Source organism: Daphnia pulex, chromosome 2 (assembly GCF_021134715.1).
Source record: "Daphnia pulex isolate KAP4 chromosome 2, ASM2113471v1".
Taxonomy (NCBI): Eukaryota; Metazoa; Arthropoda; class Branchiopoda; order Diplostraca; family Daphniidae; genus Daphnia; species Daphnia pulex.
Window position 1 is genome coordinate 8,027,074 of NC_060018.1, and position 14,007 is coordinate 8,041,080.

General features: G+C 42.1%; 3 protein-coding genes across 7 annotated transcripts; 1 reads left to right on the top strand and 2 right to left on the bottom strand.

The window, feature by feature from the left end:
• Positions 1–530: 530 nt before the first annotated feature.
• Positions 531–7,119, bottom strand: LOC124205607 (ATP-citrate synthase-like). 2 transcript variants are annotated; one of them, XM_046603069.1, is made up of 15 exons: positions 6,919–7,119; positions 6,134–6,303; positions 5,857–5,979; positions 5,679–5,741; positions 5,415–5,608; positions 4,837–5,311; positions 4,234–4,391; positions 3,988–4,159; positions 3,291–3,913; positions 2,604–3,219; positions 2,310–2,519; positions 2,064–2,243; positions 1,840–2,000; positions 1,604–1,680; positions 531–1,503 (listed from the first exon to the last, which is right to left on the bottom strand). In XM_046603069.1, the coding sequence occupies exons 2-15, from the start codon at positions 6,287–6,289 to the stop codon at positions 1,409–1,411; spliced, it is 3,303 nt and encodes a 1,100-aa protein (XP_046459025.1). In that variant the 5' UTR covers positions 6,290–6,303; positions 6,919–7,119; the 3' UTR covers positions 531–1,408. The 2 variants fall into 2 exon arrangements, with proteins under 2 accessions (XP_046459025.1, XP_046459021.1); XM_046603065.1 differs by having other exon boundaries at positions 6,134–6,308; positions 6,919–7,100.
• A 251-nt stretch (positions 7,120–7,370) lies between these two features.
• On the top strand, positions 7,371–10,588 carry LOC124205621 (probable C-mannosyltransferase DPY19L1). Its single transcript, XM_046603076.1, has 12 exons — positions 7,371–7,593; positions 7,676–7,793; positions 7,863–7,995; positions 8,059–8,331; positions 8,398–8,667; positions 8,728–8,964; positions 9,036–9,482; positions 9,560–9,663; positions 9,733–9,750; positions 9,813–9,968; positions 10,025–10,150; positions 10,216–10,588. The coding sequence occupies exons 1-12, from the start codon at positions 7,527–7,529 to the stop codon at positions 10,409–10,411; spliced, it is 2,145 nt and encodes a 714-aa protein (XP_046459032.1). The 5' UTR covers positions 7,371–7,526; the 3' UTR covers positions 10,412–10,588.
• Positions 10,489–13,626, bottom strand: LOC124205647 (protein abrupt-like). Of its 4 annotated transcripts, none has more exons than XM_046603107.1 (4): positions 13,306–13,626; positions 13,019–13,221; positions 11,461–12,589; positions 10,489–11,396 (listed from the first exon to the last, which is right to left on the bottom strand). In XM_046603107.1, the coding sequence occupies exons 2-4, from the start codon at positions 13,211–13,213 to the stop codon at positions 11,179–11,181; spliced, it is 1,542 nt and encodes a 513-aa protein (XP_046459063.1). In that variant the 5' UTR covers positions 13,214–13,221; positions 13,306–13,626; the 3' UTR covers positions 10,489–11,178. The 4 variants fall into 4 exon arrangements, with proteins under 4 accessions (XP_046459063.1, XP_046459084.1, XP_046459071.1 ...); XM_046603128.1 differs by having other exon boundaries at positions 13,019–13,218; positions 13,289–13,596; XM_046603115.1 differs by having other exon boundaries at positions 13,019–13,218; positions 13,306–13,544.
• Between the last annotated feature and the right edge of the window lie 381 nt (positions 13,627–14,007).

Genomic DNA, 14,007 nt, shown 5'->3' on the forward strand with positions numbered 1-14,007 from the left:
AACCTTTAATAATCGGAATTGTATAAGTTTATGTAGCTCCTCCGAGGCAATCCACACACACACACAGAGGGAGAGAGAGAGAGGGGTCTAGCTCTCTCTGTAGGGACGTGCTGGATCGCCCAATCGATAGTTGGAAACGCCAGAATTTCGAAGGGCGGAAAAAATAGCGGGAAGGACGCAATAATAGAATCATACCCAATTTGAAGATGCAGAGAGGCAAGAAGCTGCATCTAAAGGTTGCGCAAGTGAGCAGAACGACTGTCATTTTCCGTCAGAGCCCCCCCAGAATATGTAGTCACGCATCGCAGCCCACGGCGGCTGACCTATCCGCAGTTGGGTCCTGTGCAAAACCCAAAAGTTTCGATCGCCCCACATCGCCCAATCGATAATGAAATTTGATTTTACGAAAACTTTCGCCCGCATCCCCAGCGAAATGGAAACGAAAAAAAAACAAAAAAAAACAAACAAATGTGAATTTTTATTTGCCGGATAAATTTTGAAAAAAAAAGAAAAATTCACGAACGAGTGGGCACACTAAAACACCGTTTATTGCTCAACAATTTTTTAAAATAGCCAATGATGCTCTTTTGAGAAAAGAATTCAAAACATTTGCTCTGTCCCGCACACCATTTTGTTTTTTTAAAAAGATAATAATGATAAGAAGAAAAAATCATAAATCTAAGTTTAAAGTTAGGCTTTTTTTAAAAAAGGAAATTAAAAATTGGATTTTTGTAAAATCTTTGATGCTACAGCTGGAACGTATCAGTGTCACGTTTGAATCAAAAAATAAAAACAGGGAACCGAAAAAGGGGAAATGATGCTTCGGAATGGAGAGAATGTTTCGTTTCTTCGGGACAATTTTTTTTTGTTTTTTTTTGGTTGGAAGAGCTTTTCCGCTCGTGCTTTTTCCGGAGGAGCGACAACAATGAATGAAAAACACGCAAACAATTCATTTTTTTTTGTTTGTTTTGTTTTGGGAGGAATAAAATGTGTGTGCATGTGTGTGGTTAACAACCATAAAGAATTGCAAGTGGTCGACAAGAGTTCGCTGATAAAATCTTTCAACTTTGATCGGGTCTTTGGGACCAATTCAAAGCAAGTAGATGTCTACAAAGTTGTTGCCGCTCCATTGGTTAGCTAAGCATTCCTTCTCTTCTCCTATCTACCAAGTGCGAAAGACAAGTGAGTTAAGACAAATTGGTGCTGAAGAGGTGCATCACATGTAGAGACGGTGAACTTTCGATAGCTGTCTGTCGTTTTGTCCTCTAGATTTTTAGTTTAATTTTCTTTTCCTTTTTTCGGACGAGTTTGTTTTCCTATTATCACATCGAATTACGAAGATGTCCCTCTTCCGGTTTTTTGATAAAGCTACTTCCTCTTTTTCGTCGAGTGCTGCTCCCCTCCCCGCCTATTCAGAGTATTTCTCCGGCAGGATGTACGAAATGTCGTCCCAGGGATGACGGTAGAGTCCTTGCTTGAGTCGCCTTTGATCCAGATAGTGGCCTGCGTTTGTACAAAGAGAGAGAAAGAAAAAAAAAAGAGTTGATGGATGCAAGAAACAGATGGACAAGAAAAGCTCGTCTGAAACTTGATGCGCACGTACCGATAAAGCCCGTGCATCGACCCAAGACGAAAAGACCGTTGATCGTGCCGATCTCGATGTACTCCTGCGCCTCCTCCCTGTATCAACAACGTCGTCGAAATGGAAGATAAACGAATAATCCATCAGTGGTTCATACAAAAGCGTCATAAAAGAAACAACAAGGAAAGGGAAAAAATAAGAACTCTTGAGCGGATAAAAGAGAGAAAATAAATCCAAATTGGAAATCAATGTCGTACCGAGTGAAGCAGCCAGAGTTGCGGAGAAGGTCGACGAAAGCCACGCCGATGATGCCGTCGACGTTCAGAATGAGATTGGGTTTCTTGCTCGTTGTGATCTTCTCCACCTCGAGGGCGTAGTCCAACAACGGAGTGGCGGGGAAATGTTCGCGCAGGAACTCCTAGACAAATCGGAGACGAAAATTGAGATCCCATTCTAAAAGGAAATGCGAGAGTCAATTTACCTTGATGATGGTGACACGCATGTCGGGATTGTTGATGCTCTTGACGCGGTGACCCACTCCCATGATCAGCTCGCCCTTCTTGCGCATACTGTTGACAAATTCCATCGGATGTTGTCCGATGTCGTAAGCCTCGCTGAATTGACGAGCGGCAGCGTCCAACGCTCCACCAAATCGATCACCCTAAAGACATCAAACATTGAAAGTGTCCGTCTGCTTTTGTCTTCATTTGCTGGCCAAACGACTTACGATGGTCAAGAGACCAGACACCAGAGAAGACACCAAATCTTTGCCGGCCCTGGCGCAGACGATGGTGTTATGAGCACCGGAGACAGCCGGTCCGTGGTCGGCCGTCACCATCAAACACATTTCGATGAATTTGCAAGCGTAGACGGGCAGACGGCGCTGGAACCAGAGCAGCGAAATCACTCCACCAATACCCAAATTTTGTTTTAGCACCTGGAAATTAAAAAAAAACAAAAAAAAACGAACGAACAATGGTCAAAATAAGATCATTCAATTTTGATTGGTGACTGAGCAAACCTCGCTGATGGGCATGCCGGCGTAGAGAAGTTCCTGGCCACGCTCATCGCTCACGCTGGTCATAAACGAAGCCGGTTTGCGGATCAGGCCGAGCTCACGCGCCCAGGAGTAATCCATGGGCACAGTGGGCGGCGGGACTTCTTCGCGTGGGACGATGGTGCCATCCTGGACCAATTGCTTGTAAACCTTTTCGATGACCTCACCCAAATCGTCAAAACTCTGTGGAACGTGACCGCCAGCCTCGGCCAGAGCCTTGTTCTTGGCCAGGGCCGTCTCACGCTCAGCATTGGCGCAAGCTCCGGCGTGACCGAACTGGACTTCAGAGGAGAACATGCTGGCACAAGTGCCAATGCACCAAGCAATAATTGGCTTGGTAATTCTTCCATCCGTCAACGCCCGGCAAACGTCGTACTCTTCGACTCCTCCAACTTCACCCAAGAGGACCAACATCTTGACTTCCGGATCGTTCTGGTAGCGAAGCAGATGGTCAATGAAGGTTGTACCAGGGTAACGATCGCCACCGATGGCCACGCCCTCGCAAACGCCGTTCGAGTGATGAGCGATGATGTTGTTCAGCTCGTTGGACATGCCGCCCGAACGGGACACATAAGCCACACTGGACAATGACAAAGGAATAAATTCATGCATAATTACTATGCCATTAGGTTAAAATGGAAATTGTGTTACCTGCCGGGGCGATACAGCTTTGAGTGGAGAATGTTGTCCATCATGCCACCAGTGTTGCCGATCTTCAAGCAACCCGGTTTAATTCCACCGACTGTGGCTGGACCGATGATGGCCACATTCTTCGAAGCGGCCAGTTTGTTGAGTTTACGGGTCGAATTTTCAGGAATGCCTTCGGCAATGATGGCAATGGTACGGATTTGCGGGTAATTCATGGCTTCCACCGTGCTGTCATAGGCGGAGCGGAGGGAGGCGAAATTGACCATGACATCGGCGGTGGGATGTTTCTTCATGGCATCGTCCATCGACTTGTAAACGGAGATGAAAACCTCGCCGTGACCCCAGTAGAATTTCTGCTTGTGGTCTCCAGTAAACGGGTAAACCATGGCCGCTACAGAGGGTTCCTTGCGTCGGCATACAAAGTCAAAGTCCAACATTGATTGGACGGCCCTTGTCTGCATGCCCCAGACGATGGATTTCGTCTCGGACGTGAAAAGTGGTTTGAGGAAAGCCAGCGAAGAAGAGGCGCCGGCTGCGGATGAGCCCTGGCGCGATCCCTCCTTCTCGTCCCACGAGGCGCGGTTACCAACGCCGGAATCCTGAGAAACTGCTCGAGCTCGGGGCATCTGTCGAAACGGTTGATCGATTAGAGACTTGTTTCTTTTTGAGCTATATATTTTTTTTTTGTTCATGAGCAGACCTCATCTTCTTGGCCGCCAGGCAATAAAAAGTTGGCCGTCGAGAATTCAACAACCGACTCGCTGGGGATCGGACGTTTGCCAAGCGCCATGCCCACAACGGCAGTCATGTGGGTTTCGGGGCCGAAAACATGGACGGGTATTCCCAAATTGGCTCCCACTTCTCGCATCACCCTGACCAAACAAACAGACAAAAACGTGTTATGTTTATTATACATCTATAATTTTTGTTGATTAAAAACAATTACCGAAGACCCTCCTGGTAGTTGGGTCCAGCTCGGCGGACAAAGATGGAAACCTTATGATCCACCAATTTGGTCTGGTACTGCAACAGAGCCTTAACGATGCCCTTAAACGTGGCCGCAACGTTAGTGAAATTAGCGATTCCGCCTCCAATGATCAGCACCTAAAAAAGTCAAGAGAAACCGGCACTATCAGGTTACCATCAATTCACACGAGACGTTCTTTAAGTCATTTAGGTCACATTTGAAATTCAGGGGTTTAAAAAAGATGATGCAATCCTCACGATCACGCCATGTGCGATTTATTAAAGAAAAAAAGATAACTCGATATCAGGTTTTAAAAGACACTAATCAGCGTATTATTTCGAATGTTGTCTTTTTGTAAAAGGACAACCACGAAACGACCTTTGAACTTTTTTCATTTCGAAAGGCCGAAATCAAAACGCTATTGAAATCGAGATTACTTCACCAAAAGTCCTGTGATAACAACGGAAACGGCGGTAATGTATATCCGCCGAGTCAGAATGACACATCAAAAGTACCCCGTGACTTTTTCCCCTAATTGTTGCAACCCCCAAAAATCAGTCAAAACTAACATTGGATCAATACCTTTCCGTCTGGATGTTTATCTTGGGTCATTAGACTGAGAATGGTTTTAGCATACTCGTAAGTTTGCTGCTCAGACGGGGCGCCCGAGTACTCGCCGTAATTAGCCAGTTCGGCAGCGCCGCCCAAATCGCAAATGGTGTCGGAATAAATGACCGAAGCGCCTCCACCGGCCACCATGGTCCAGATGCGTCCAGCCCTGTTCAAGATGGTCAACTTGAGCGAAGCGCCACTTTTCGAATCCAGGTCGGCGATATAGGCCTCCTCGGGATAGGCGTCGCGGCCGAACGGAGGCGGATATTCGATGCTTCCCCATTTGGTGCGACAGAGAAAATCGGCCGTGGCATCGATTTTGGCCGCCAAATCCAGCATGAAGACACCGCCTTCCGCCGTCACCACCAACGGGTTGATTTCCATGTAGGTGAAATGGAGATCGACGTAGACATCGTAGAGGGCAACGATATAGTCGGCCACTCGTCTGAAATGGTAATCGAAATTCAGCCAATCAACATTTGTCCTTTGACTGATAACAAAAGGGAGGAAACTTGGCAACTTGAAATTTTTCGACAAATTGAACCCACTCTTTTTTGGCATCGTCGCTGACGTTGACCAGCAAACCGCTCAATATATCCTCCCGGCTGGGTTTATTGTCGATTTCCACGGACAGGCGCAAAGCTTTTTCGTCCACGTCGCCAATATCCACGCCTCCTTGGTGGTGAAAGAGAATGACGTCGCCGTTGCGTTCAGAGTAAACGCAAACGTATGCCTCCTCCTCCTGTTTTTATTTTATAGACGCATTATAATTTCACAACATATTGAGCACGTTTCCTTATCTATATGCTTACGTCTTTGTGTGCAATAAACGGTTCGATAATGAAACGACGCAGTTTACCAGTTGCCTTGCCCACCTGAATAAATAGATTTAATTCAATTTATCAAACATTTCTGGCATTCCATAAAAAAAAATATTTAAACATAAAACAAACAAAAATACAAGATTAAATTTCAAAGAATCAAAATTACCTGGACGTCTTTATCTATCCTTTCATTAACCCATTCTTGGACTTGAGTAAAGTCCACATTGACCTTGATGAGACCCAATTTTCCACGTCGCTTTATGAGCTGATCCGGCTTCACCACCAGTTTCTGTACACGATTTAAAAGCATAAAAAAATAAAAATTTATTATCAATTCGGGCATTTCCTACTTGAGAATACTCGGAACGGGACGCAGGGACAAATGTCATTCATTCGAAGAACTGTTATTATATATTTTTCAAAAAAGGAAACTAATCACTCACCTCGGTTTCGAGCCAAGGTTCCTGCTGGACAAGTTGGCTCCATGAGACGCTTTGGTCATAGACAGCGAAACGACACTTGGCCACGCCGTTGGAGTAATTCAAATTCCGGTTAATCAAGTCCTTGCCCGTTGCTTCCCAAATGGCTCGGGCAGACATTCTGTATAGATAGTCTAGACTTCAAAAGGAAAAGAGGAAAGTTAATTTTGCCGAATCGCAACCGCGAACAAAGGTGAGAGTCTTCTAGGTATTGATCGGTTGTCGCCCACCCTTCTTTTTCCTACGCTCACGCAGACGTCAGATTCAGTCGGTACACCATCAAAGCAACGGTGTAACAACTGTAACAGATTCAGTTCTATTCTATCTCAAAAAGATCTTAAAAACTATAATTCAGTTTGATAATCTAAGAGAAAGATTTTCTGTTTTAAAAGACATACGGAAGTAGAAATCGTATGTTAAAGCCTAAACCTGTTTGACGAGAAAGAAACGATAACCTCGGGGCAGCTGGAGAAAGTTACCCTAACGGTGTACTGATTATACAGTGATGCTCTCAAATAACTGGGTGAACATTTAAAAAAAAAATCTAACTAGGCTATTGGAATTCTTTCTCATGCCCTATAATAGTTAACTTAGCACCCATAATATAAAAGGTTAATTTAATCCAATCAACGGAATCTGAATGATTCCGTTGCAAACGCAGTGACATGGTCCAGCAGACAATTTAAATATTCGCGGACAAAACTGAGATATGCACCAAAAACAGAATAAAAAAAGAAATTAGTACTTACGATTAAAATTGATGAAAATGAATCGGAATCTTCGTTAATAAATTCTAAAGAGTTAAAAGAAGTTAAAAGAAATGATTTCGTGGAATGTTGAGTGGAATTACGAGTGACACGTTCACTCGTGAGTCGTGAAAAGGTTTGACAGGAATACTGACTGTGCCACAGTGACTATGAGAACTTTGCATTACAGGAAAGGAAAATATAATTTCTCTACCTGAATCATGCATTACCGCCATCTAGTAAGTAAAACTGCAACTATAGTCACTTTTTCAATTGACGATAAATTTAATTAACATTCCCAAAAATGATGATTTCAATCGATAAGAATAGCATTACGTATCACACTTGCGTAATGAAAATTTAAAAAAACAAATCAGGAGTAATTTATTTCATGTTACTTACAATTCAAACAAAATTAGGCTAGCCATCTGTTATTCTTTTTTAGTACTGCCAAAAGTTTTAAGTGTTGCAACAGCGGCACAGACGACGGCGAGAAGATAGACAGCTGCCGCAAACCAGCTGACATTAACTAGTTTTTTTTTCTAAGCAATCAAAAACAAACAAGAAAAAACAAGCAACACGTGGTGAAATAATTCGGAATTTGAAGAATCATGAATGATGGAGCAACCTTACCAACAACCACCCATTATGCGCAGTACGCACTAATTGTGTCCATTGGTTAGTTATACTTCTCCCCTAAAAAATTTCCAACATATGTTTTAGTTGCTGACGTACAATTTCTCTCGTGTACTATATTTAGCGTTAGTGTGTAGCTGCCTCAATTTTTACCATGTATCTACAATGTTTGAAAATGATCGACACTTCTCACATCTCTCTACGCTTGAGAGGGAAATGACCTTCCGTTCTGAGATGGGCTTGTAAGATTTACTATTTTTATTCCTTGATTTTCTATCCCTATCATCAAATTATTTATTCTTTTTTTGCAGCTACTACTCGTATTACAAAAGGATTGTCAATGCACCGTCATTCTTCTTGGGACTTCACAGTATAATGAACGACAACAAAACAGAGTATCCGTCAACCATCAACACATTACAGAGATTTAATCTCTATCCCGAGGTACATGTGATATTTAAAAACTTGTTCATTTATCTTTCTAAATATTATTGGAAATCATTGCAGGTAATTTTAGGAGCTGCATATAGGGGTTTCATACACTTTACAAATACTGCCGGAATTAAAACTAAAGAATGTTGGCAAGTTGATCGCGGAGACGATCTACCAGCGGTTTGGAGCTGTGAAGGTTTAGGTGATCCTTCCTATTTTTACATTAATGGAGTGTGGCTCTGTGCAGGGATCACAGCCGCCCTAATTTTCCTTTACGGTTGCTACCTAAGTCGTTCAATATTTGGAGGCATCATTGCCATTTCTGCTTTCTTTTTTAATCACGTAGAGGTATAATTCTGAAAAGTACGACGTATGACATAACAAAATTACTTATGTAATTCTATGGTGAGACAGTGTACGCGCGTTCAATGGACACCTCCGTTGCGAGAAAGCTTCGGCTATCCATTGATTTTGGCTCAGATTTTGTCAGTCTCCTGGTGTTTGCGTCAAACAACTCCACACTGGAAACATTTATGCTGTATTGCCTTTACCACTACGGCTTCCCTAGTCACCTGGCAATTTTCGCAATTTGTCTTCCTTACACAAGTGCTCAGTTTAACGGTGTTGTGGATCCAAAATTCTACTCCTCGTTCGAATATAACTGTAGTTTTTCTTGGAAAATTGGTATGTATCATTTTTCCTCATCTTTATAACTAACTTGAACTCAATATTTTTATTTTGTAGATTGGACTACAAAATGCCATTGTTTTGCTGTTCGCCAACGAAATGCTTCTTACGTCGTATTACTCTTGCTCGATTGTTGTACTACTGGGATTCATCGTATTCTTTCCTCATTTCTCATCACGTCCTCAAAACGAGTGGCTAAAACTTAGAAATACGGTCATTTACGGCGTACTAATAGGTGCATGCACGTTCTTCTTGCGCCTTTGTGTATCAATTCTCATAGGATCGAAAGACGACGTAAGTATAGCTATATTATTTTGAGTAATTTAGCTGTGATAACAAGACGAATATTTCTACATCATTTCCAGGCTCACATCCTCAATTTGCTTCGATCAAAATTCACTTCTTTTCGAGATTTTCACACCATGCTCTACACATGTGCCGCCGAATTTGATTTCATATCGCTATCGACGATCTACCGATTGTCTTCCACTCTTTTACTGCCTATTGTGTACATAGCTGTTGGAAGTGTAACGCTGTATGCAGCAGGAATTGGTGAGATGACGAGCAACAGTGGAGCTTGCCAGAAACGAACTGTGGCTTCGTTGCCAATGAAAAAGCAGAGAGAATCGCGACGAGATTTGAAAGAGATTCCGAAAAGTGAAATACCATCACCTCGCAAGGTTGACGCTGCCGTCCAGTACAACATTTTGCAACTAATTGCGTTCATTATAATGGCTGCAATAATAATGCGGCTGAAGCTGTTTATGTCGCCCCACTTGTGTATAATGGCCAGTCTTGTTGCTTCTAAAAAGGTTTATATTTTATTTTTCCTTCGTAATTCTATACTTTATTTTCCTTTCCTAACATTTTTTTTTTTTTTTTCATTTAGTACATGTTTTTCGTCAAAGGCAAATTAATGCACTTGGCGTTGCTGGCAGCTTTGTTAAGTGGGATGAGTTATGCAGGCTTGCGCAATCTAAAAGAACAAAGAAGGTATGTGTCTTGCCCGATTGTCGTAAAAAAATAAATGTAATGAATTGTGTTTATTATTAATTTTGACAGTATCGTCGGAGAGTACAGGTATTTGAATACAAAACTTAGGCAAATTAAGAAACATAAAACTAATTTCAAGTAAAAAATAGCAACCCGGCATTAGAAGATTTGGTGAATTGGATTCAAAAGGAGACACCGCGAGAGGAAGCAGCTTTTGCTGGACCTATGCCTATTATGGCGTCAATATTACTTACTACTCAAAGGCCAATAATTAACCATCCGCACTACGAATATGCCGATCTAAGGTATACTTGAATAAAGTTCAAATGTTGTCCAATTTCTTATTGTTTATTATTGATAGAGAACGCACTAAGATTGTTTATCGAGCTTTTGGTCGCGGCACCGTTGCTGAATTATATCGTTCCCTTGTTGATCTCAAGGTAACGTATTTCGTTCTTCAAGATCACTGGTGTTATGGAGAGTCACGGTACGTTTCGATTGATTTCTTCAATGATGGGTGTGTATTTATTGTCATTTCTGAATTTATTATAGACCTGGTTGCAGTATGTTGAACATTTGGGATATAGAAGAGCCTCATCGAAAAGATCTCAATCCCTTGTGCTCAATTTTGTTTGAAGGTAACCCCAGTCCTTTGCAACGAGTTTTCTCCAATGAGATCTACGTCGTTTTACGAGTGCCTTCGCGCTACGTTGAAGTGAAACTTCCACCTCGTCAGTATCGTCAATGATGAAGTCAGTTATTCTATAGCAAAAAAAAAAAAAGGATATACTATCGAGATTGATCAAAAGAAGGCAACTAAGAAAAAAAAAAACCAAGATGTCATATTTAACAAAGAGATGGTTATAATTTTTACAGCCAAAATTGTACATAGGGGACAGGATAAAAAATAAAAGAGTAGACAAGATACGCGAATACACTATGCCGTGTTTTAGTCGGAATTTCAAAAGTTGACACTGATTTCTACTGGCTCGTGTTAATCCGGTACACGCAATTGGTACTGTGGAATGGTCGAGCACTAAATACGGGATCACTGGACATGTCGTTCACCTGCTCGAAAACCCCTGCACTATGCACGCGTTAGCAGCAATGGCTGGTTTAGTAACCACGGTTATTTAAAAACACACATACAAAAATGCTTTCAATGTAGTACGGAATCGGAACAAAACGAAGGAACTATTTCACATTGGGAAATTCATGTCAATGCAGTCATAGGAATAGGAAACATATTGGTAGCTTAAAAGAGAAAAAAGTCAACAAAACAATCTTGCACATATGATCAAAGATCGAAGCAAATAAAGGGTGAAATCGTCAATTAAGAAACCTAAAAAAATAGGTTAAACGCGTTCGAATGTGACATTTAAATTTCACTGGAAACATAAAATCTAAAACGATAAGAAAATTACGAGATGAAAAAAAAAAAACACTGGATGAATAAAAATGAAAATAACTATCACTGGAGGCGCGAGAAAACAAACAGTTTGAGAAAAAAATTCTTCATCTGTGACCATTCTTCTTATGGTTGTACATTTCGTATTTCGTGCGGAAAAGTTCTCCGCACAGACAAGCGAATGGATCTCTTCCTTCTGCGTGCATGATGGCGGTGTGGGTGCGTAAAGTAGCCGCATCGCGGTACATTCGGCGACAAATTGGACAAGGGCGCGGTTCGTGGAAGGCCAATTTTCGAGGAGGATCTCCTCCCAAGGGATCAAAACCTGTGGCCAAAGAAAAGAAGCGATTAGTCTAATCAGAAACTAGGGAATTCCAATTGAAGCTTACTAGGACTGGCGGTATCGGCTCTTGTTGACATAGAGGCAGGTCCTGCATCAGGTGGAGTCGAAGGACCCATTAGGACTTGCGTCATGCTGTCGTTACTGCTTGTCGAGAGATGACGAGCTTGAGATGCGGCCGCTCGAAGTTTGGCTGATGCACTTAATAGGTTTGGCGCTGCTAAATGCTGGGCCAAAAGCGGAAGTGAGAAGGCTTCTCCTCGACTGCTCTCACTCATTGCTCCTAGCTCTGCTTCGCTCTCACTTTCATCGTCACCGCTAACTCCTCCTCCGGCCCCATGGGGACTATTATCCTCGCCAAATTCGTCCTCAAAATCCACTAGAGGTTCTTCTTTAATCTCGACTACCGCGTCGGGCTCTATGTCTCGTCCGCCATGGCAGCTATTTTCCATATCGCCAAACGAGGATTCCACTTTGTCGTCTTTTTCGTTCATCTCCTCATCCGACGAGCTAGTGGCAGATATGTCAGCTCCGTTGTTGTGACTCCCCGATGAAGCAGCAGCAGCCATGACAACGGAACTTAAATTCAATAAATTTTCTAATGATGTAGGAAGAATGTTGACACTGTTTGAATTGGTGGCTGATGATGCAGTATGAGATGAATTGGCTTGCACTTTGGAAGCCAGTGCAGTTAGAGCTCGGGTGGAGCTTCCCATCGACTTGGCTGTCAAATCAAAAGTCGGGGTTGCGGGTACGGCAAGTTGTTGAGATAAAATGGACTGTAACATGGGCACAGGACGTGAAGATCCTCCAGAACTCTTCTGTCTTTTGGCAACTGGCGACGGGATAGGACTGGAATTGCTGCAGGAATTGGTGTCAGAGACGGATGCACATCTCTTTGTGGCAGAAATGCTGGTGTTCAGGAGACCAGCAAGAAAGGATTGATTTCCTTTTATTCCAGGAGTTCCTCCTTCTTTTTCATCTTTAGTGGAAGCCGATTGGCCTTCTCGAATTTCGCACAATCCTCGAACTTCCAATAACTGGGCCGTCTGAAGAAGCTGTGGTATTCGTTCTTGCTCGACCATCACTTGACCGTGGTACATGAAGAAAAGAATGGCCGAAAGCTCACTGTAGGCGACATCTCGTAAGATGATAATCGGGTGCTGGCAAGGATTATCCTGTTAAAAATAGGTACAGTTTTTTAGATACAGCTCAACAGTAACAATTTTCTTTGTAAAGTTTCAATGTTTCTCTTTATTGTTGTTTCAAAACAAAAATGTCCTTGTTTAATAACCACATAGGACTTGATAGATTTAACATAAATCACACTGTAGTAGCTATTATTGATGTACTACTTTATTATTAAATGCATAACTAATGCAGCTAGCCATTGATTCCAAACATTTACTCTACTTTCAATTTTAATTTGTTTTAAATACATTTATTTTACTTCTTTAAAAACTTTTGATGAACATTTTTAATGGTGTACCATGTACAGTAGATAATTTTTAAAATCCCCAATTTAATAAAAACACCTTCAACAATGGATCACTAAGAACTTGAGCAATATTTCAGGAGATGGGGAATGTTGATAATAACTGACTTACTTTCAAAAGTCTTCTGAAATATGTTGAACATGCTGACAAAACAACTTTGTGGGCCTTGACACTCTGTCTGTCACAAGAGAGTGTGACATCCACAAAATCTTCCTGGCCAAGTAATACTTCAAATTCTGAGATGATGCTGTCAGAATGATTGTTCCAGCGAAGACAATATTGCTGTCCGCTATCGGATTCGCCCATTTCTTCTGCTGCAACAAAAGTGACACGAAACTTGAATTATAACCAACGTCAAAAAACAAAGTAGTCGAGTTTTACCTCGTATTTGTATATACCTGAAGTTGACAGATGAGCTTGATTACATAGGACTCGCCTAATCAGAACACATTTTAACACCCAGTGAGTGAACTTTTAGGTACAAACATGAAGTATAAAGTTGCCGTGACGCTGAGAGGAAGATCGACGTCTCTCGCGAGGCTCTCTAACGCTAAATGTGAGTAACTGACTATTCAGCATTGGGTTTGGGTACTACTGACCTCATGGCCTGAGCCTGACGCGTAACCCTCCTTGATATCCTGTCTTCCCTCCCCCTCAAACCTCCTAACCCCCCATCCCCCCGCTCTCCTCCAACTGTTGGCCCTCTTTCTCTCTGAACCGCATTATGGATTATATTCAGTAGGCGTCGCTAGTGTCGCTTTTTCAGGCTCCTCCCACCAAGCCCCCTCTCACCATTGCTATCGGGTAAACCCGGCGGGTACGTTGACTCTATATGAGAGAAAGTTATAGGATTTGACCTAGAACTAATTGTAATTTGTAACTAACAAAGCAAATTTTTCCATGAACTTTGTTCTTACTAAACTAAAGAACGAAAATATGCAAAATATCTGTTTTTCGGAGCAGCTTAAAATGTCAATTTTCAATTGAAATCAGTTGACATTTATAACTCAGGGTTTGTAATAAACAAAACAAGGACGAAGAATAACAATTGCTTACACTGTATTAAAACTAAACTTGACATCAATGTTCCCATAAATGTG

Bases quoted from the DNA above. Each gene is read 5' to 3' on its own strand.
- LOC124205647 (XM_046603107.1), bottom strand. From the start codon at position 13,213: ATGGGCGAATCCGATAGCGGACAGCAATATTGTCTTCGCTGGAACAAT. The intron at 12,590-13,018 runs GTAAGTCAGTTA...TATTTTTAACAG, and splicing joins ATTTCAGAAGACTTTTGAAA to GATAATCCTTGCCAGCACCC. The intron at 11,397-11,460 runs GTAAGCTTCAAT...CTTTGGCCACAG, and splicing joins AGCCGATACCGCCAGTCCTA to GTTTTGATCCCTTGGGAGGA.
- LOC124205607 (XM_046603069.1), bottom strand. From the start codon at position 6,289: ATGTCTGCCCGAGCCATTTGGGAAGCAACGGGCAAGGACTTGATTAAC. The intron at 3,914-3,987 runs GTCTGCTCATGA...CCGTTTCGACAG, and splicing joins CTGGCGGCCAAGAAGATGAG to ATGCCCCGAGCTCGAGCAGT. The intron at 1,504-1,603 runs GTACGTGCGCAT...GTACAAACGCAG, and splicing joins TCGATGCACGGGCTTTATCG to GCCACTATCTGGATCAAAGG.
- LOC124205621 (XM_046603076.1), top strand. From the start codon at position 7,527: ATGAATGATGGAGCAACCTTACCAACAACCACCCATTATGCGCAGTAC. The intron at 9,969-10,024 runs GTATACTTGAAT...TATTATTGATAG, and splicing joins TACGAATATGCCGATCTAAG to AGAACGCACTAAGATTGTTT. The intron at 10,151-10,215 runs GTACGTTTCGAT...AATTTATTATAG, and splicing joins TGGTGTTATGGAGAGTCACG to ACCTGGTTGCAGTATGTTGA.